This window comes from Plecotus auritus, assembly GCF_963455305.1.
Source record: "Plecotus auritus genome assembly, chromosome: 1".
Taxonomy (NCBI): Eukaryota; Metazoa; Chordata; class Mammalia; order Chiroptera; family Vespertilionidae; genus Plecotus; species Plecotus auritus.
The window spans coordinates 59,175,970-59,199,304 of NC_137770.1; the positions used below are offsets into that span (position 1 = coordinate 59,175,970).

General features: G+C 39.5%; 2 protein-coding genes across 4 annotated transcripts in view; both read left to right on the top strand.

Annotated features, from left to right (window-relative positions):
* The window catches only part of PYGO1 (pygopus family PHD finger 1), a 29,682-nt gene extending 19,056 nt beyond the window's left edge, over window positions 1–10,626 (top strand). For both annotated transcript variants that reach the window (XM_080671206.1, XM_080671207.1), the window contains exons 2-3: window positions 525–610; window positions 1,846–10,626. In XM_080671206.1, the coding sequence (XP_080527332.1) occupies window positions 525–610; window positions 1,846–2,970 (1,211 nt within the window). In that variant the 3' untranslated portion in view covers window positions 2,971–10,626. The remainder of the gene's footprint in view (window positions 1–524; window positions 611–1,845) is intronic.
* A 10,112-nt stretch (window positions 10,627–20,738) lies between these two features.
* Window positions 20,739–23,335, top strand: part of DNAAF4 (dynein axonemal assembly factor 4) — a 34,551-nt gene continuing 31,954 nt past the window's right edge. For both annotated transcript variants that reach the window (XM_080666877.1, XM_080666878.1), the window contains exons 1-2: window positions 20,739–20,914; window positions 21,277–21,424. In XM_080666877.1, coding sequence (XP_080523003.1) covers window positions 20,792–20,914; window positions 21,277–21,424 — 271 coding nt within the window. In that variant the 5' untranslated portion in view covers window positions 20,739–20,791. The remainder of the gene's footprint in view (window positions 20,915–21,276; window positions 21,425–23,335) is intronic.

Sequence of the window (23,335 nt, forward strand, 5' to 3'; positions counted from 1 at the left end):
TCTTCCTTCCTCTCTGAAATAAATACAAATGTATTTTTTTTTAAATATACAGGGGTAGGCAAGAGGAGGTTTATAATTGTTCGTATGGAAAAATATACGCAGGTTGTGATTATTACAATAGCTTTATTAACTCAAAAGCATGTTACGGTAAACCTACCCTTGCCTACCGCTTTATTATACTGGGATTTATCTGGATTATCTTTGCAAATATAGACCAGAATCTAGTAACAGTGGTTACCTCAGGGACAGGGAATTGGATGACTGAAGGTTTAAAGGCAGGATGGACACTTTTTTTTTCACTGAAAGAATACAAAAATACTATGGAGGTAGAATGAAAGACTGTTTCAGGCTGGAATTATGGGGAAGACTTTTCAAAGAACAAAGATAATAAAAATTTAGTATTGCTTTTATCTAACAAAAGTAGAAACTATATAAATAGGTAATTATAATAGATACTGCTATGATACATATAAAATGCTTTCACATACAAATGGAAATATCATCTGGATTTTATTTATTTTTAGGTGGTGATAGTGGACTGGATGGGTTAGGAGGACCAGGTGTACAACTAGGAAGCCCAGATAAGAAAAAAAGGAAGACAAATACACAGGTAAATTGACATTTTCTTATAATTGCAGTTTTTCCTCGCTGATATGATCAGGCTGTTGAGGTAAATTGAAATTTGGTCATGGGACCCTGGCTGGGTTGCTCAGTTGGTTAGAACATCGTCCTGATCTGCCTAGGTTGCAGGTGCAATCCCTGGTCAGGGCACATACATGAAGCAACCAATGAATGCATGAATGGGTGGAACAACAAATAGAAGTTTTTTCTCTCTCTCAAATCAGGTTTTTTAAAAGTTTAAAAAAGAAAAAATTAAATTTGGTCATGGTTTTTGTTTCCTATCCTCATTCAGAAACTAATAGCAAATTCTGCAATGAATGTATTTTTTTTTCTCTGCAGCTAATGGCTATTGCGGAATTGTAGGCCTAGAGTGTATATTGCAAGTGGGAAATGTAGGTAGACAAATTAAAATGCTCATTCTTAAGTCTAATTTTAAAGATATAGATGTCTATAGTTCTATTACAAGACATATATGGCGACAAGTTTAACTTGAAGTAACAGTGTTCAACTATTATGATTCAGTAGCATGTGCGTATCATGAAGTAATCATGGTGGAGATATCTTTTGTCTATAACCTGTGGTTGTAATAAGCAATACAGGCTTTGCAGGGTTTATTCTCTATAAATTTGGAGCATTCTTTTTATGATATAGACTGTGAATAAGGATAATGTATGTACAGATGACTTTTTCTATTTTGGCCACCATCTGTTAACCTTGTAGTGTGACTAAACTGGTAGTTTATTTTTCCATTCTGTGGCCTAGAGAATAAGTTAATAGCTATTTCTTAAAGTTAAGCTAGAAAATATTTAGATCCTGTTTATTATTTAATTTTATGGTTATTTAGGGGTATAAGAGGTATTTTTAGTTAGAATTTTAAATGAAAGATTCTAGAGTTATAAGCAAGTATGTTAAGTGAAAATTATGGTAATGAATTGTCTTTTAAAAGTTAAATACTTTTGGAATTTGAAGTAACAATGGATTCATGCTCAGAAAAACATTACTTATTTCCTTTTCTAAATGAAAGAAACCTACATGTTTTATTATTACATATAATTATATATAAATATTTGGAATTTAAAGGTCAAGTGAAGAATGAAATATTCATAACACTGTGAGCAAAACTTGACTAAAACTAAGTTCATAAGTGTTAAGATTTTATAACGGGATGATTTTAATGACTGCTTTGATCAAAAACATGTATTTTCCTTTACATTCTCATTTTAGGGGCCTTCTTTTCCTCCATTGTCTGAGTATGCTCCGCCACCGAATCCAAACTCTGACCATCTAGTGGCTGCTAATCCATTTGACGACAACTATAATACTATTTCCTATAAACCACTACCTTCGTCAAATCCATATCTTGGCCCTGGGTATCCTGGTTTTGGAGGCTACAGCACATTCAGAATGCCACCTCACGTTCCTCCAAGAATGTCTTCCCCATACTGTGCTCCTTACTCGCTCAGGAATCAACCACACCCATTTCCTCAGAACCCTCTGGGCATGGGTTTTAATCGACCTCATGCTTTTAACTTTGGGCCACATGATAATTCAAATTTTGGAAATCCATCTTATAATAATGCACTAAGTCAGAATGTTAATATGCCTAATCAACATTTTAGACAAAATCCTGCTGAAAACTTCAACCAGATTCCTCCACAGAATGCTGGCCAGGTATCTAATCCTGACTTGGCATCTAACTTTATCCCTGGAAATAATTCAAATTTTGCTTCTCCATTAGAATCTAATCATTCTTTTATTCCTCCCCCAAATACTTTTGGTCAAGCAAAAGCACCACCCACAAAACAAGATTTTAATCAAGGATCAACCAAAAGCACTAATCAAAATTCCTCTGCTCAGCCACCTCACTTAAATATGGATGACACGATGAACCAGAGTAATATTGAATTAAAAAATGTTAATCGAAACAATGCAGTAAATCAAGAGAACAGCCGTTCAAGTAGCGCTGAAGCTACAAACAACAGCCATGCGAATGGAACACAGAATAAGCCACGACAGCCTAGAGGTGCAGCAGACACATGCACCACTGAAAAAAGCAATAAATCCTCTCTTCACCCAAGCCGTCGCGGTCATTCTTCTTCCGACCCAGTGTATCCTTGTGGAATTTGTACAAATGAAGTGAATGATGATCAGGATGCCATCTTATGTGAAGCCTCTTGTCAGAAATGGTTTCATCGGATCTGCACTGGAATGACTGAGACAGCTTATGGCCTGCTAACTGCAGAAGCATCAGCAGTATGGGGCTGTGATACCTGTATGGCTGATAAAGATGTCCAATTAATGCGCACTAGAGAAACTTTTGGCCCACCTGCAGTGGGCAGTGATGCTTAATCACAGGCATTAACTAAAGTGAGAGTTTTTTCCCTGTGTGTTACAGAGGTTCATTGACACAGGATTTTAATGTTTTACAATATTTTTTTTAAATGCACATGCAAAAAAGATGATTTACCTTTTAGTTTTTATTAATATTCCACTTCATTACTAGTGCAAATTTTGTATTATCTTAGTTTGCTATCTAGGATAATATATATGGGGGTGCTTTAGAAAGTATTTTACAAATAAATGTTAGTTGTTGTTAATCATAAAAGCCTCTTGAAGCTTCAAAATAATAATGTAGCAAATGTAGGCAAGTTTTGACTTAAAAGTTAGAACCACTGAAAAGTGTACATTTCAGTGCTGAACTTCGGCGATATCACAAACATTTAGTTCAAAAATATTTTTGAGGATCCATTTAATGTGGTGTTTGAAAAATATATTTTTTATTTATTTCAGAGAGGGAGAGAGATAGAAACATCAATGATGAGAAAGAATCATTGATCAGCTGCTTTCTGCACGCCCCCTCCTAGGGATCGAGCCCACAACCTGGGCATGTGCCCTGACCGGGAATCAAACTGCTGGTTCATAGGTCGATGCTCAACCACGGACCCACACTGGCCGGGCACCCATATAATGTGTTTTCAGAAAAAAAAAAAAAACGTGTAGCTATAGTATAGAAGAAAACATACATTTAATCGGTGTTTTTAAAAATATAGAGTATACACCTGATTCCTTCCGAACTAGGGTTCTTGAAATTAGTGACTTTCATGTTTCAAGTCGATCTCTTCAGGATATGTTTGTACAGATATGAGACATATGTTAGCATATAGAAGATGCTCAGTAAGTATTTGTGGATTAACTTGTAGATTGTACCACATGAAACTGCTATTGTTAGATAAGTTGAAAATTGACTTCAGTTACTAGAGTTGATATAAGGTGTGTTTTTAGTTGTGCTATTTAGAATTGTAACAGTATTATGCTTTTCTCTCTTCCATTTTTTTTATTGGTTGTTATTGTTTTCCAGAGAAATAAATAATATAGTATCCTTGGGAGAACTGTGAATACTTTTTAATGCATGATTTCAAACTGAGACATATTGCAAATAAAAGTGGTAGAAACATAAATTTGGCTTTAGAGAACTCTGCTGGTGAAAGACATTCATTGATTGATTGAAAAATATTGTTCTGGGGATATGAATTCAAAATGGAGCCTCAAAGGAAATCAAAATCCATTTTAAGCAAAGATCAATTAAGAGCCATGGTGAAAGCTAACTCACAAACAACAACTTAAGTCCTTGCAACAGACAGTTTTTGCTATGACTTGGGAAAGTGTGAAAATGGACCTGAGAGTATCCTCTTGAAAGATGATACAGAATGGAGACAGTTGGAGGTCTGTTCATTAAGATTCCGCAGAAACCCAGTTTTGGGGTGGAACATAACCTGTGAGCAGAAAAAGGAAAAAAGGATACTGTGGCAATTGATAGTAATTTATACAATGGTTGGGTGTTGATGAAGCTCCCAAACTTGCGTCATCACCAAAAAAATTCTGAAGACCATATGGTGACCTGTGAAAGGGATAATGGATCACTACTATTTAAACCCTGGTGAAACGACAGCAGCAGCATATGCCAAGAAATTAAAACTAGGCCTGAAAAATCCAATTTAAAAATTATCCTGTGGTTAATAAACATGAACCTACACTTTTACGTGACAGCACTTGACCTCATGTATCAAAAGCTACTAAAGCAAAGTTAGCTGAATTGGGCTATTTTATCACATCCATCTTAGTACCAGGCCTTTATACAATGAACTACCATCTTTTTCATCATTTGGAGCTTTTTCTAAGAAAGAACATATTTTCCAATTGAGAAGAAGTAATTGGAGAATTTGGACATTTTAAACAACCTAACAAATGGTGAATTTTATAAAAATGAAATATTTAATATCCTGTTAGAAGAAAATTATTAATTTTCATGGTGCATATTTTGATTAAATAAAACTTATTTTTTATATATAGTATTTTAATTTTGACGTATAAAAACAGCAGTTTCATATGGTACAAGGTAATATAAGTTTTTCTCCATTTACCTGTGACTAGTTAGAAGTGAGTACAAAATATTTTCAGTAGTTGTAAAATAATGTATCTTTACAGTTTTAGGAAATGAAATGATATAGACTCTAATAATAGGTACTCTTTTGTGTGGAAACTTTACCAGTTGAAACAGTCAAGTTGAAATGCAGTATTTTGGGCTGACTCTGAAATTTGGTGTGTTCAGTAGCATACTTGAAGATCCCAGTGTGCTTACACTGTAGCTTTTGTTAGAGATATAATTTTTTTTCTAAATATTTAAGGACTTAATTATGTTGTTTTTGAAATCCTAGTGAGTGCTGATTTTAAGACATGATGCTCTGCATGTTATATGCTCAGTACTAGCATCAGATCATGATTTTCTTTATGACTGAATGCAATTAGATATTTAGTAGAACCTTACAATGTTTGCAGTAATTAACACTTTACATGGTAATACTTGAGTTGTGCTCATTGCTAAAACTGATTATGCAGTCTTAATCCTCTGTTGCTTATAGTTTCAATAGTTAGTTGTTTTATAAAAATGAAACCACCTCTCCCTAGTTAGCCAAAAGATACTTGATTTGTAATGCAGTTATTTCATTTTCCATTTCCAAGTAGTTGTCTTTAAAAACTTACAAGTGGATTTTTCTTTAGGTATTTAGGTCTTCAGAGTACCTTATTTAAATAAGGATCTGTTATTATTAAAAATAAAAACCAGTGGTTGATTCTGACAGTGAATCATAGGCAAACTATACTAGTAATCATAGCTGATGAATGTTTTCATGTATTTGCATTCATTTTCTTATGAGTTCTGCCTTTGTCTCTACATAACACTAAGTCAAAAATTATCTAGATATTTTTGGTAGGAAAAGTGATGAACTATAAGAATGGCCAGATAGTAATTTGTCCAGTTTGACCCAAAGAAGGCTATTACACAAATTGGTGTGGCTTTTTTAGGACAAGCAATGAGCTGCCCTAAACACTTAAAAATATTCAGTGACAGAAAGAAATGTTCATAGGTGAAATATTCTTCCAGTAGCATTGCACCTTTTTGTTGTAATTATTTTCCTTCACTGAAAGGCCTCATTACCATCGCACGCGCACACACACACACACACACACACACACACACACACACTCGTGCGCTCACACGAGGGCAGGAAGTCTTGGAGTTTCTCCTACATTCTCTTTTGCCAAAGTTCATCCTGGCTAACCAGCAACAATTAGGCTCCCCCCAAGGCTAGGTTACTGATGGAAAGTTCTAAAGCATCATCAGTTCCTTTCTGAGAATTTGCTTTGTTAATTTCACTAGCCTTCCTATGCACTTGCTTCTAGATGCTACTGGACTAATACTGAAATAGCTTAGCTTATAAAAGAAAAATAATTCTTCAGATAGAGTGCTTAGAATTTAGCTTTGTGATCAGTGCTTTTGTGTGAAATACTTTAGAGTACTGCTATTATGGTTCTTATTATCCAAATTAGAAAATTATGTACATATAACTGAACATTTTCTTGACTAGTGCTTATTCATAAATTAACACAATATAAAGAAATCCAATTTGGGATGTTTTGGAATTTTATTTTTTTTTATTTTTTTATTTTTTAGACTCCCAACTCTGACTAGTGATAGGAGAAAATCTCAGTAGTATGGGTCACCATTAAATCTGCCAACTTTAGTCATCCAAATAAGTATCAGGAGTCTTTATCCAGTATTCTTTCCAACTTGTTCATCTTAAATTCAGAGTGCTACTGCTTTATGTCCAAAGTACTATAGTGATTGTATTTAGTTGTAAAAATATATATAAACAATGAAAAGGGAGCTCTAATTAGTTTCTGGGTTTTTTGCAGTGCATAGAGGTCTCAGATGCATGAACATTTAGGCTATTTTAGATTTTTTTTAATTAAAAAATTTAAAAGTATTGAGGCTCCCAAAGTTTATTTGAAAATAGTGGTTTAGAATTCTATATAAGATAATTAGATTCTTAGGGAAGCTCATAAAGGCTTATTAAAGCATGATGTAGTTAACCAGTAGTATCATGCTGCGCACTCAGCTTCTTTAGGGAACCAATCAGTATAGGTGGGAAAAAGAAGCAGAGGTCTTTTCTTTTTCCTGATGTGATTCAGGAAGGTTAAGTTCTTTGATGTGTTTCCCAGTTGTCCTCTTACCATCCTAAACTCTCTGGTGCGATGCTATATAAGCCAACTTGCCTTTTCCCTTCCTGGATGCTCTGTGCTTCAGAATTTCGTATCTTCCCTCCAATCAGAATTCCCATATCTTTGTGTGGCTGTGGTTGACTAGATTTTAAGAGAAAGGTGTTTTCTACCAGGATGTGTGAATGAAGATCATGAAGAAAGTGGAATTAAATTTCTTTTTTTTTTTAAAGGGTGTTTATTAGTTCAGAATGAATCTTTATCTAATATCTAAGGTTTCAAACAAAATGATCACATTTCAGGCACCATAGAAAGCAGTATTTTTGTCGAATTGGTGATACTTTCTTGAGAGTATTTCCCAATTTCCTTTAGATTGTTGGGATTTAAAAAGTTTCCTTTCTTCTACTTCTCTGAACTCAGAGGTTTTCTTCTCATTTGTAAATATTAGAATATCACCTTTTTATGTATTCCATTTTACCAACAGAGCCGTATGGAAGTCACACCTACATTTTTCTGACTCTTGGTACAGTGATAGGAGTTTAGAGGTACCCTTTGAGTAAAGAGGCTAGGGATGACATTAACATCTCCCAAGACAAGTGGTCTAAGGGAAATGAAGGGAAGAAAGTGGCTATATATAAGCCAAACATTAATACATCAAAAACTGCCTATATTGAAAATTTTTCATGAAACCCAATGGATAAATTTCATCTTTGTCATAGTTTGTCAAATTACTTGCAATTATATTAAAATGTATTCTAAATACCTGTACTTCCTTGTTCTGTAGATGATGTTGCTTGTTAGTTAAAATATCTTATATAAAAGAAAGTCCTGCTTCTTATCATGATGTATGTGACTTAAATGACTGTTTCATATTAAAACTATTTCTTCCTTATGTACTGTTTACATATACCTCTTTTTGGGATATTAGTTCAGTACTTTTATACAAATCTGAGTGTGTTCCACATTGGTGACATGTATTTTTGCAGTAATTTTTTGTTTTGTTCATAGAGCATGTCTAAAGTAACACATGCACTAGTGCTGTGGTCTGTTGCAAAATTACTGTAATTCAAATTGGAAAATAAAATGTTTCCAGACTTTGTCCAACATTTATTCCTATGGCAAAGGAAATTACTATGTAATACTATTTCTTATGCTGTTATGTTTAAGCTACTCTATGAAGTATGTGAAACATCAATATTTATGGAATAGTAGATGGCCTGATATCTTTGAAATAGGAGGGGTAAAATTTGGTATTAGCAACTCATAACACTCATAATACAATAAATACTTCTTAAAATTTTTATATTACTTTTATAGTTATAACTTACTAAAGATTTGACAGTGCATATTAGGATATTTTCAGCCCATACTGTCAAAATTATATACTAGACTTTGAACTGAATCTGATATCTTTCAACCAAAAGAGATATCATTCACTCCACCATAACCAAAATACTAATCTAATATTCATTTATTAAGAAACTGTAGGCATACCTCAGAGATATTGCAGATTCCATTCCAGACCATACAATAAAGCGAATGTCATACTAAAGTGAGTCAAGCAAATTTTTTTTGTTGCCCAGTGCATATAAAAGTTATCTTTACACTATACTATAGTCTATTGAGTGTGCAATAACGTCTAAAAAACAATGTGCATACCTCAATTTAAAATGCTTTATTGTTTAAAAAATGCTATCGTCTGAGCCTATTGGGAAAATAGTGCCAATAGACTGGCTCCACACTGAGTTGCCACAAACCTTCAATTTGTAAAAAACAAAAAGCAATATCTATAAGGCGCAATAAAACAAAGCACAATAAAATGAGGTATGTTTGTGTTACCAATGAAACTCCTCTAATTTACTTAGAATTTGTATCCATTGATACAAGGACTTTTGATTGGTGTTTACTTTGGACTATCTAATGAAAAGATTTGTTAGTAGGAGTCAACCAAAATTTTAAAGAAAAATGTTTAATCTTGAAAAATGTTTAAGCTTTTTAGGTGTATTTCTTTATGAATATTAGTTTAAAAGTATTCTTTTGTCCTGCAAACAAGTACCCAAAAGAATTACAATAGGTAATACTTGGCCAATGCAAATATGTATATTTGAAATTATATGCTTGAAAGAAAAAGGATGCTTGTGAGTGCTTAAACTGCATATCTTTAAAATATTCAAATTTTAAAACTTTTATCAATTCAAACTACCCTGAATTAATAAATTTTTACTATGTCAGTGATGTATATAACAAGATAAATGTCTACCTATGCTATGTTATGATATCTCTATACATCATTTTTTGGGCATGGTTGTTGTGCTATAATTTGTACATTTTATTGTTGACTATTGCTAAGATTGATATAGCAATAAATCTGATTCAGTTCTTAATATTTTTTTAAATGCCAGATGCCATACTGTATCATTCCATTATATTTTACTTGAATACCCAGTGCTTTCATGGGTCTATTTTTTGTGTTAAAAATTTAGCATTACATATTAGGACTTTTTTTTCTGGTGTTTTCACATGGGTTTGTTTGTATTTAAAACAGAGGTTTAAAGAAGTATTAGTATTAAGTGATTCATGAATTGCTTTGTGGAAAAATTTAAACTATGAAGTGACTAGGTTATTCCCATATTGTTTATTTTCTTTATGAGGTTAATGTATAGGCTACAGTTTTTGGATAAATAAAATTGGCTTGGTAACTGATAGAATATAGCAGTTAATGGATAGTTTGAGTGTCTAAGGGCTTCCAAGTATTAAACCAAATAATTCTCAAATCTGAATTACTTTTTAATAATTACTATAAATAGTGGTAAGCCAACTCACCCTTTTTCTTTTAAAGATACTTAACTTACAATTTCCTTCTGATTTCTTCTTTCTTAAACACCATGCAAGAATTTAAAATTGGAGTTTAATTCATCTTCTACATTTTAGGGTTTTTTGTTTCGTTTTATGATTTAAAGTATTACATATGTCTCCTTTTTCCCCCATCGCCAGCCACTTCCACCCCCCAGGACAAGCCCCCACTGCCCCAGTGTCCCTGTCTATTGGTTATGCTATACTAGTATGCATGCATACAAGTCCTTTGGTTGATCTCTTACACCACGCCCTCCCTCCGCACCCCCACCGCCTTCCCTCTGAGGTCTGTTCTGTTTAGTGTTTCTCTGTCTCTAGATCTATTTTTGTTCATCAGTTTGTTTACATTGTAGTTTTTTGTTCTGTAGATTAGTAAGTTAAGCAGAGGTTTTACTCTCAAAACAGCTCACGTTATTGTTGGTCATTCTTTTCAGGGATCATGCTAAATGTCATTTGTGCATTGTATAAAGAATGTTATTTATCCAGTATTTAGACCTATTAGTAGAAATTATGTATGGCAGGCTTTCTTGAACAATATGTATTGTAAGTTTGTTTCCTACAGTGTTATGCTTCAGATTCTTTTAAATAAAGCTAGTTTTTAAAGAAAAATAACTTTTTTAATTGCTTAACTTTCATCAGACAAGTAGATGTAACAATTTTTGCTTTAGGTGGGAGATGTCCCAAGAAACATCAAGCAGAACAATAGCCTACAATTTACCAGGAATTTAATTTTATACCAAGAAACAAAACAATGTTTGGACAGGCCTTTCTATACACATATTCCCCCCACTCCGCCTGCCACACTGTGAAGTTTACACATAACATTGAGTCCTGAGATTCCTTAAGAAAATGTGAACATAACACATCTCTATTTTAACAAATGAGGACTGAAGTTTTGTTGATAGAAAATTAATTGGAGAGGAGTTCCACAATCTCAGCAGCTTAATAACTATCCCTGAAGCAGAGACACATTGTAGCAATACTAAGAATAGACGTGCTTGAATGACAAAATTAGGCTGATAAAAGACCTTCAAAGTTTGTTTGAAGCAACCATCAGGTGCCTTGAGTATCACATGAAGAGAGACTGCATAAAATTTGAAAGTGCCAATTGATAAAACTTGGCGTTGGGGGTATAGAAGTGCCAATAAGATCAAATTACATCAAGATAAAATTGGAATGCATTAAAGTTCTATTTACACATATAGAAGGAAAAAAATCAATAAAAATGTGTGTATCTTACCTGCTGTAGGAGAGAGAAAAAATGTACAGAGACTTCTGATCAAATAACATTGTGAATTGATGCTCCAAGGCATCTATAATTTAAACTGAAATTGGGCTCAAAACCAACAAGTATATCCAAGGACAAGAAGTATAGGAAGAAGGCAAAAACCATGCTGAAGCAGCAACCTGCATGACTGGGTCCAGACAAATTTGCAGTAAGAAGTTCTAATCTGGAGGGTAATGAAGTCTTAAAAGTGCTACTACATTATAAAACTGACTAGAGGCCTTGTGCATGAAATTCGTGCACTGTGGTGGTGGTGGGGGGTGTCCCTCAGCCCAGCCTGCACCCTCTCCAATCTGGGACATCCCTCTCACAATCCAGGACTGCTGGCTCCCAACCACTTGCCTGCCTGCCTGCCTGCCTGATTGCCCCTAACCACTTCTGCCTGCCAGCCTTATCACCCCCTAACCACTCCCCTGCCAGCCTGATCAACGCCTAACTGCTCCCCTGCCGGCCCGATTGCCCCTAACTTCCCTCCTCTGCCGGCCTGGTCACCCCTAACTGCCCTCCCCTGCCAGCCTGGTCCCTCCCAATTGCCCTCCCCTGCAGGCCTAATCGCCTACAACTGCCCTCCCCTGCCAGCCATCTTGTGTCCACATGGGGGCAGCCATCTTGTGTGTTGGAGTGACGGCCAATTTGCATATTACTCTTTTATTAGATAAGATGATACACAATAATGTAACACCAAAAAGGAAATGTATAGCTTCAGACAATTTTTAAGCCCAAAATGTAATGAGCTAAGAATTTATCTCAAGAGGATGAAAGATCCTAAGAAAAGTAGAGAAAGGAAAAAAAATAGAATATAAAACACTGGATAGGAATAATAATGCCACAAATCTGGTGATTTGTAAATCACCAAAGAATTGAAACAGTTAATTAGCATATAACACTTGGCTGAATTGGTGCCACTAGGACACAAGTTGAAGGCAACTTAAAACTGCTAGAAAGAATAGGATGAACCCAGAAGAAATAAATAAAACCAAGTGAAAGACAAAAACCCACTGTTAATAAAAATTTCAAAACATACAAAGAAACCTGATGATGAGAAAAACAGTCAACCAACATCTTTTGAAATTTCAATCCACTCAAGAGGAAAATAACAAAAATAGCCTGAAAAAGACTTTAAGTATGTTTCAGGATCCTGAAAGGTAAACTAAAAAGTAAAAATAATTATGAAACTTAACAAGTTTACATTCATTTATTTATTCATTTAACATTTATTGAATTTTTTTAATGTATCAGGCACTGTACTAGATGCTGTAACAGTAAATCAAACAATCAACAACCACTACTCAGGTTTTTATTCTACAGACACAAAATAAGTAAACTCTTAAAGTATGTTAGGGAATTCGTGTTATGAAGAAATAAAAAAGGGGGGAATGGGAATAATGGCTGCTGGGGCTGGGAGGGCAAAAGACAAAGCTCATATTTTTTAAATAGCTCAATGAAAGATACTTAAATAATGGATTGAAGGAGTAAGAGAGACAGTCATGCAGATAACTGGGGAAGAGAATTCCAAATAAAGGTAACAACAGGTTCAGTGACCCTGTGGCAGAAGCAGCATGCTTGGCACATTTCAGATATTTCAAGGAGTCCAGTTTAGCTGGAATGAACAAGAGGGTAGGGTAAAAGGAGATGAGATTAAAATTTTAACAGGAAACCATATTATGTATGACTTTGCAGGTTATTGTAAATCTTGGCTTTTACTCTGAGATAGAAAATGATGAGAAAATTTTCAGGAGAGAAGGATCATTCTGACTGCTGTGTTGAAAATAAAGAGGTAGCATGGATACATGGAACAGACTGACAGATCTCTGAGGAGGGGAGGGGGACGGGAAGAGACTAGCCAAAGAATATGTATGCTTAGTCCATGGACCCAGACAACAATGTGGTGAAGGTGGGGGGTGGGGAACTGGGTAGAGGGGGACAAAGGGAGAGAACATGGGGGACATCTATAATAGTGTCAACATTTAAAAAAAAAAAGAAAATAAAGAGTTAATATATATGAACAGAATTAAACAAAAGGACTTTGTGTGTTCTCTCTGGGTTTTTCTAGGGAAGAAACTAATTGGACCTGGACCTCCTGTCTCCCTAAGGGTGGGCCTGCATCTGAATTCAGTTTGCCATGTACTTTATTCCAACTGAAACTTTCCATGTGAGTCAAGGTACCCAGGTAGCATGTCAAATCTTTTAGTTTGCACCTAAACCAAGACTGTCTGGTTGCCTGGTAGTTGCCCTACTGACAAGGTTCTTCTCATGTTTGCCCTATGAAAAGGGAGAGCAGCCAGGGGACGGGATTCCTCTCCTGTAATGCCAACACACACTGCCCCAGGATGCTTCTCCTTGGGATGATGGGAGATTGGGCTAACCTATGTTTTTTCTTGGCTTTGTAAGTTTTCCCTTTTCCTTGAAGAAAACCTACCCCTTGACCTAGTGGTTCTCAAACTTTAGTGTGTCTCGTAATTACTTGGTGGGCTTGTTAAATTTCTGGGCCCCACTTCCAGAATTTCTGGTTCGGGGATTCTGAAGTGGGGCCTGGGAATCTTCATTTCTAGCCTGTCCCCAGATGATGTTGATAGTGTGGTCAGGGGACCACCGAGAACCCATGCTAATTCATGTAGTGTGTCTGTGATAGAAATCAGCTCTGTTGCCTACCACAAAAAGTCCCATTTGCATGACCGTCACCTGGGTGTAACTATTATCCTTTCTTACGCCTTACATGCCTTTATAGTTTTACCAATAGATATGGTTTTTATTTTAAAGTTATTGTTTTTAAGTTATGGAAACCTCATTATTCCTTAAGGGTTTTATGTGGCTTGCTTCCCCCCCCCCCCCACTCACATCCAGGGTACAGCTATAATTAATTCAGTTTTATTGTTGTATACTATTCTTTTGTGTGAATATACCTATTGACAGACATGTGGCTTCTTATCAGGTTTTTGCTAGGAAGATGCTATGAACAGCTACTTCTTTACTCCATCATAGCATCACCCTCAATTTATGAAAGGACCCAGTCTAGAGGGAACCCTCGGTCCCTTAGACCTTCCCCAAATCCTAACATCCCCTTATTGAGACACCCAGTGGTGTGTGTTCTCCCTTGCTCAATGAGTAATGAACTCAACTTGTTTCACTACAGGAGTCCCTGTGGTCTTCAGCTGAAGGGCATCCTATCTAATAAAAGAGTAGTATGCAAATTAACCATCACTCCGCTACACCCACAAGCCATGCCCACAAGCCACGCCCACCAGCCAATCAGGAGCGAATATGCAAATAAACCCAACCAAGATGGCTACGGCCACAGAGAGCAGGAGGGAGGCTTGGGTTTCCCCGGTGATGGAGGAAGCCAAGCTTTCCACCTGCCCTTGCCGGCCTAGGCCTCCACTCAAGGCTACAAAGTTTCAATGATAGAAGATACATAAATCCAAACAGAAATGGCAGCAGCCATGGAGCTGGAAAGAGCAGGAGGCTAGGGTTGCCCCCGGCGATGGAGGAAGCCAAGCTTTCCACACACCCTGGCCGGCCCAGGCCTCCACTCCAGGCTACAAAGTTTCAATTATAGAAGATAAATAAACCCCAGATCCCAGTGCCTCCGCTTGTGTCGCCAGGGGGCGTGGCCGGCCTGCAAACCACCACAGGCCCCTCGCCCAGGCTGCCCCACACCCCAAGGGAACCCCCATACTGATCTGGGACATCCTTCAGGGCAAACCAGCTGGCCCCCACCTGTGCACCAGGCCTCTATACTCTCTAATAAAAGAGTAATATGCAGATTGACTGTGGGAACACCTTTTCACATCCCGTGTGTTCAGGGTTCCGGTTCAGGGTTCGGGTTCTGGAGAAGGCTGCACACAAATGAAAAGAGACTTGTAAAAGTATTAATTTGGAAATACTGGGGGCCAGGCGGGAGCCCAACTCTAGTGGAAGGACTACCACCTGCTCAGGCCTTGCAATCCCTTTTATTGAGACTATGGGATACGCCCATAACCTTTAGGCAGGAAATTCCAATAACAGAAATTTACATGAAACAAACAGAGGTGGAGGCTGCTTCAGCTAACAATGTTTCAACTAAACAGTGAGTGATCAACAGTTAAGGTTGTTGACCAGCCTTCCCAGTTTCCTGGGCACATCTTTCTATTAGTGGTAGAATGATTGGTTTCCGGCAATTGACCATCACTCCAACACACAAGATGGCTGCCCCCATGTGGTCTAAGATGGCTGCTCTCATGTGGACACAAGATGGCCACCACAAGATGGCCAGCAGGCGAGGGCAGTTGGGAGGGACCAGGCCTGCAAGGGAGGGCAGTTGTGGGCAATCAGGCCAGCAGGGGAGGGCAGTTGGGAGGGACCAGGCCTGCAAGGGGGGCAGTTGGGGGCAATCAAGCCTGCAGGGGAGGGCAGTTAGGGGTGACCAAGCCGGCAGAGGAGGGAATTTGGGGGCGACCAGGCCTGCAGGGAAAGGCAGTTGGGGTGACCAGGCCTGCAGGGGAGAGCAGTTTGGGGGGGGGGGACCAGGCCTGCAGGGGAGGGCAGTTAGGGGTGACCAGGCCTGCAGGGGAGAGCAGTTGAGGGGGACCAGGCCTGCAGGGGAGGGCAGTTAGGGGAAAACAGGCTGGCAGGGGAGTAGTTAGGCATCAATCAGGCTGGCAGGGGAGTGGTTAGGGGGTGATCAGGCTGGCAGGCAGAAGTGGTCAGGGGCAATCAGGAAGGCAGGCAGGCGAGCAGTTGGGAGCCAGCAGTCCTGGATTGGAGAGGGTGCAGGCTGGGCTGAGGGACACCCCCCCCCCCGTGCACGAATTTCGTGCACCGGGCCTCTAGTCCTATATAATAAAAGGCTAATATGCAAATTTTCCCCTGGACTGGAAGTTCGACCCGGCCAGCCTCCCACGTCCCCTCCCCCAGGCCAGACCCTACCAGTGCACGAATTTGTGCACTGGGCCACTAGTTGAAAAATATTTTTATATATAAAATATGTAAGTACTTAGTTAATATAAAGTTAAAATATCTTAATATTCTTGATAGTGCCCTTTGGAGAACACTAGTTCTTAATTTTAGTTCAAGTTTTCAATCTCTTCCTTTATGGTTAGTGCTTTTTATGTCATATTTAAGAAATACTGCTTTGGCCACATAGCTCAATTGGTTAGAGCATCATCCCGATACACCAAGGTTGTGGGTTTGATTCCTGGTCAGGGCACATAGAATCAACCAATCAATGTGTTAATGAAAAAAACACATTGAAACATGTAAAGAATTTTTGTGAGTTTATTTAAGCCAAACTGTCGACATATGCCGAGAAGCAGGATCTCAAAGAAATTAAGATGATGCTCCGGAGAATGGAGGGTTACATCTGTATTTATACATTGCAATCAAAGGAAAGGGACGTAGGTGAGTTACATGAAATTTATTGGTGATAGATTAGGGAGGTGGGATAAAGCAAAGCGGGGAAACCTCTGGGATAGGGTAAAAAGTGAAATGATGGACATATGCTTATTTTACAGAGATGGATACAGGATACTTTAACGTAATTAACAGTTGACAATTAACTTGATAACAATAACAATGAGGGAATGTCCTGGTGCCATTTGTTGTGCCCTGAGGGGTCTGGGGTAAAAAGGGAAGTTACAAGTTACCCAGACATCTCACAGATATGTTATCTTAGAGGCAAAAAGGCAAATGGGCTCAGTAAAGAAGATCTAAGTTGATCTTTGTCAGGGAAAATATCGGCTTAGGACATGACTAACCACTATAACCTGTTTGTAGTTAAATATTTAATTTTCAAATAATCTTTTGTGGTTATTTTAGGTCTCTGAGTTTGCAAGACTGCCACGCAGGCCTCCCCTGAGCTTGTCAGGTTAGCATGTGGCTCCTTTCATCCACAAATGTAAATAAGTGGGACAACAAACAGAGGTCTCTTTCTCCCTCCCTTCCCTCCCTCCTGCTCTCCCCGCACTTAATTTCTTTCTAAAATCAATCAGTAAATAAAAAAGAAATACTCCAAGATCATACAGATGTCTATTTTTTAAATTTCAAACTTATGCCTTTAGTTCATCTGAAATTCATTTTTTCTGTGTGACACCATATGTGTATAGAGATCCAATCTTATATTTTCCCATGTAGTAATCATTTTTCCTAGCACCAATCTATTCAATAGTAATTCCTTTCTTTGCTTTTCCCCACATATGCAGAGCCACTTTTGCCATATATTAAATTTCTATCTACTCATGGGTTAGATTTTAGATTTTTAAAAATCCTATCTAATAAAAGAGTAATATGCAAATTAACCACCACTCTGCTACACCCACAAGCCATGCCCACTAGCCACACCCACTAGCCAATCAGGAGCAAATATGCAAATTAACCCCAACCAAGATGGCTGTGGCCATGGAGAGAGCAGGAAGGAGGCTTGGGTTTCCCCGGCAATGGAGGAAGCCAAAGCTTTCTGCACACCTTGGCTGGCCCAGGCCTCCGCTTAAGGCTATAAAGTTTCAATTATAGAAGATACATAAATCCCAACAGAAATGGCTGCCGCCACGGAGGGAGCAGAAGGCTTGGCTCCGCTCCAGGTTACAAAGTTTCAATTGTAGAAGATAAATAAACCCCAGATACCAGGACCTCCGCTTGGGTTGCTGGGTGCATGGCTGGCCTGCAAACCACCACAGGCCCTTCACCCAGGCCACCCCACGCCCCAAGGGAACCCCCACCCTGATCCGGAACACCCTTCAGGGCAAACCAGCTGGCCCCCACCCGTGCACCAGGCCTCTATCCTATCTAATAAAAGAGTAATATGCAGATTGACCATCACTCCAACACACAAGATGGCTGCCCCCATGTGGTCAAAGATCCTGCCCCCATGTGGACACAAGATGGCCACCACAAGATGGCCAGCAGGGGAGGGCAGTTGGTAGGGACCAGGCCTGCAAGGGAGGGCAGTTGGGGGTCACCAGGCTGGCAGAGAGAAGTTGGGGGCAAACAGGCTGGCAGGGGAGCAGTTAGACATCAATCAGGCTGGCAGGGGAGTGGTTAGGGGGTGATCAGGCTGGCAGGCAGTCAAGCAGTTGGGAGCCAGCAATCCTGGATTGTGAGAGGGATGTCCGACTGCCCGTTTAGGCCCGATCTCGGTGGGATCGGGCCTAAACGGGCAGTCGGACATCACTCTAGGGGTCCCAGATTGGAGAGGGTGCAGTCTGGGCTGAGGAATACTCCCCGCCCCCCGTGCATGAATTTCATGCACCGGGCCTCTAGTCTAATAATAAATACAGATTAAGACTTTAAGATTGAAGTTTACAAGTTTCAAGACTTGTAAAAATACTTTTTAGATTAGTACATAAATCACAAAACTATGTATAAAAATCAATGATGTTTAAATTGTTATCAGTTGATGTAATGATTCAGTAATTAAACTGATCAAGTTTTTTAAAAGATGTAATTCAGAGTGTAAAAAGTTAAGACTATGGTAGTCAGAAGGACAATTTCACTTCAGAGATGTGTATGTACTTAACAAAGTGATTGTTAGTGGATTTTCCTGAAACTCCCAAATGGCACACAGTATTTTTTTATCTTTCATAGATACATTATATCCCTTGTGTTTTTATATAGTGAGAGAATCTACACTTTGAATTTTACATATTACCCTGGCTGGGTATCTCAAATGGTTAGAGCATCATCCTGATACCCCAAGGTTTCAGGTTCAATCTTTGGTCAGCACACATAGTCAGCAACCAATGAACGCATAAAGAAGTGTAACAACAAATGGATGTTTCTCCCCTTCTCCCTCTAAAATAAATAAATAAAATAAAATTTTATATAATAGTGAGGAGGAAACTGGTCTTGCAAAGTGTGTCAGGCCATAAAAACTGTGAACAATGCACTGGGGGGGGGTCATTATCGCTGGCCCCAGGACAGATCATTGGATATGGTCTGGGGACCCCCAACACCTGGGGGCCTTCCTGTAAGCCCACAAAAGGGGGCGGAACCATATCTGCAAGACAAAGACCCCAGAAGGTTATAAAAAGTGAAGCCCTCTGTGTTTCTTCACTCTGATTTGGAAATTATTCCCCGAGTCCACTACTGTTAATAAACGGGGTTCCTCCCTTTCTCTAGGAAGCGTGCTTAGTATTTCTTTGGTCTTCTGCAACAATAGGAATACATAAACCTTGTCTTTTGAAGACACAGGAGAGTTTGAAATAAAATGGTAAAACTAGGAATAGAATGGAAGGGTGGGAGGGAGAGAATGCCAAAAAAAATAACACGAAAAAAGAAAACATGGATTGATTCATAGATTTCTGCACTCAGGGGGACAAGAGAAAAGAAGTCTAATGTGGCCCCAGTGTTGAAAGTTACAGAACCTGAGATGGTGAAGCACTGACATATTTGAGTAAGGTCGTGAGGGGGTGGCCTGTTTGGGGAGAAAAATGATGTTTTTTCCTCCCAAGTCTGTTGCTTCTAAACTTTCCTCAAGGAAATTTTTCAAGACCTTTGAAATCTGTGTTAAGCCTCCAAAAGTAAAATGTTTAAAATCCAAAGCTTTAGATGGCTAATTAAAAAATTTTAGTCAATTTTCCTTAATTAGGTAACAAGTGCCTAATTTTCATGTAAATTCGTTGATTTTAACCTCAGATTCCAGTAATATACAAACCGGATCCACAGAAAGCAGTCCAGGGAAGAACACTTGAATGGGAGTGAAGAGATCAGGATCTTCCTTGAGGTTCTGCCACTAATCTCTGTGGCAATGGGGATAACTTGAATAGATCTAAGATTCCAGGATGGCCTATGGCCATATATATGATCCCTACATTTACTCCTAGCGCTAAAGTTCTAAGTCTCCCTCCTTAAGCAATAGTAAAATGTATCCGCGTGAATTCAACTTACCCTGCAGCTGAGCTGCAGCCAAGCATTTGTCAGGTGAGTCAGAGGATCACTTCTCCCTAGTTTTCAAACCCTGGAGCGAAACCTACTTTACATGCTTTTGGTAGCCTGGCAGTGGATAGGACCTGAAGGACTCCAATCGTACAGGTAAGATCCTCGACCAGAAAATGTCCAAAACAGGAACACCAAAGGGTGCTACCTCTTCCAGCCTCCATCAGAACAAACCGAAGGCCAGAGCTGCCAAGGTGCGCGGGCGTCGCACCTGCTTCCTGCGGGTCACGCTTTCCACCCCGTAAGCCCACGCTCTTTTATTTCACTTTCAGGCCAGAAGCTCTTTTCTTGCCTAAACCGGTGTGGGCCCAAGTGTTCGGAGATTCGCTCAGACTTCAGGGAAGTCCTAAGAAGTGGTCTAAGGACTCCGCCAGGACGCCCAGGCAGCCAGGTGGGGAGTGCGCCGGGGTCGCAGGGGCGCGCCCGGGCCACGCTGGGAACTCTGGGCGCCTTGGCCCCGCCTGACCCGGAAGGGCTGGCGCGTTAGGTAACCCCGGCTTCCCTAGCAACCGAGCCTCCGTGCGGGCCCCAACCTGCAGCTCCAGCCTCTCGCTGGGTCCGCCTCCCGGGATGCCCCTGCAGGTCAGCGATTACAGCTGGCAGCAGACGGAGACTGCGGTCTTCCTCTCCGTGCCACTCCGGGGCGTCTGCGTCAGGGACGCGGACGTGTTCTGCACGGAAAACTACCTGAAGGTAGGAGCGCGAGTCGGCCCGCCGGTGCCCGGGGGTGTGCTCCGCAGCTCCGCAGCTCCGCAGCTCTGCGAGTGCGCCCCTGTGTGCGCGCTTCGGGCGCATCCTTGCACATAGCCTCCCCTAAAGTTAGTACTATTGAAACCCCAACGAAGGAATTCCACACAGGTGACACCAGATGGTATCAAATCAGAGATTATTTTTATGCACAGCATCCCACATAAGCCTGGCGAATCTTTCGCGACCTGGAATAAATTTATAGCATTTATTTAAGAAATGATTGTGGTCTCTATCAGTATTTCTTAACAGCTGTGTTCTTAATTTGTGGAACTAAATTAACTTTCGTTTCCTCCCCTTCTGAATAGGTCAACTTTGCTCCATTTTTATTTGAGGTGTTTCTCTATGCTCCCATAGACGATGAGAACAGCAAAGCCAAGATTGGGAATGACACTATTGTTTTCACCTTACATAAAAAAGAAGCCGTCATGTGGGAGGCCCTTTCTGTGTCAGGTGGTAAGTTCTTTATTAAAAGATGTTTTTATATTTTATACCTTTGAAAAAATTTGTCTTTTGAAACAATTATGTTGCTCTTCTAGAAAAAAAAATAGGCACACGAGCATGATTTAAATGATAGGGCTTCAGCTGCCACTTAACCTAAAAATTGAATGATTCAAAAGTTAGAGCACATTATTAATTACTCTTGCCCTGGCCTATTTTGCTCAGTGGTTAGAGCGTTGCCTGCAGACTGAAGGGTCCCCAGTCGATTCCCGGTCAAGGGCAGTTACCTTGGTTGCAGGCTCAGTAGGGTCGTGGTGTGTGTGGGAGACAAACAGTCCATGTGTCTCTTGCGAATAGATATTTCTCTCTGTGTCTTTCCCCGTCCCTTCCATTCTCGCTAAAAAAAAACACACACAGCAAAAATCAATGGAAAAAATGCCCTCGGGTGAGGATTAACAACAAAATGATAATAATAATGATAATAACTCTTAAGCAGAAAATGTGGGCTTATGACCTTTATTGAGCACTTATTTTGTACTAGGAATTAACACTTCTGCTAATCCTCATAACAACCTATCACTTGGGTATACCCACTGCCTGCCTGCCTTATTTATTTATTTATTTATTTATTTATTTTAAAATATATTTTATTGATTTTTTATAGAGAGGAAGCAAGAGGGATAGAGAGTTAGAAACATCAATGAGAGAGAAACATTGATCAGCTGCCTCCTGCACACTCCTTACTGGGTATGTGCCCTCAACCAAGGTACATGCCCTTGACCAGAATCCAACCTGGGACCTTTCAGTCCACAGGTCAATGCTCTATCCACTGAGCCAAACCGGTTAGGGCCTGCCTGCCTTTTTTTAAAGGTGAGGCTACTGTGGCACTAAGAGTTTAGTAATTGACAAATGTCACTCAACTAGTAAATGTCAGATTGAAACTGGAGCTTTAGCAGTTTGATTGTAGAATGGTCGTTTTCAACCCTGGCTACATAACTGAAACACCTTAGATCTTTTAAATAATACAGAGGTCTGAAACCCTAGGCCAATCAAACCAGTTTCAAGGAGTGGGCCCCCAGTGTTGGTAGTTTATTAAAAAGCTTTCCAGGGATTATAATGTGTAAAATTAAGATTCCTTATTCTCTGTACTCTTTGTTTAAAATATATTTTTATTGATTTCAGAGAGGAAGGGAGAGGGAGAGAGAGAGATAGAAACACCAATGATGAGAGAGAGTCATTGATCAGCTGCCTTCTGCAGGCCCCACACTGGGGATTGAGCCCACAACCCGAACATGTGCCCTGACCACGAATCGAACCCTGACCTGATTTATAGGTTGATACTCTTAATCATTACTCTTTTCTTCTGCCAAGACAGCTTTGTTGGTTAGCAGTTGCCCTCTACTGCTTTAGCTCTGTTTTCTTCCTCCCTCTTCTGGTTTTCATGTTTTACAGTATTTTATATCTGCTGCCTGAAATTTCTCTTAATTCTTTGGTAGTGGGGAATATTAAGAATGGAGAGATTGCCCTAGCTCAGTAGTCGGCAAACCACGGCTCGCGAGCCACATGCGGCTCTTTGGCCCCTTGAGTGTGGCTCTTCCACAAAATAACACGTGCGGGGGCGCACGTACAGTGCGATTGAAACTTCGTGGCCCATGCACAGAAGTCGGTTTTCGGCTCTCAAAAGAAATTTCAATCGTTGTACTGTTGATATTTGGCTCTGTTGACTAACGAGTTTGACAACCACTGCCCTAGCTGGTTTGGCTCAGTGGATAGAGCACCGGTGTCTGGACTGAAGGGTCCTGGGTTCCATTCTGGTCAAGGGGGTTGTAGGCTCAATGCCCCGCCCTGGTTGGGTCACATGTGGGAGGCAACCAATCTATGGGTCTCTCTCACATCGGTGTTTCTCTGTCTCTCCCTCTCCCTTCC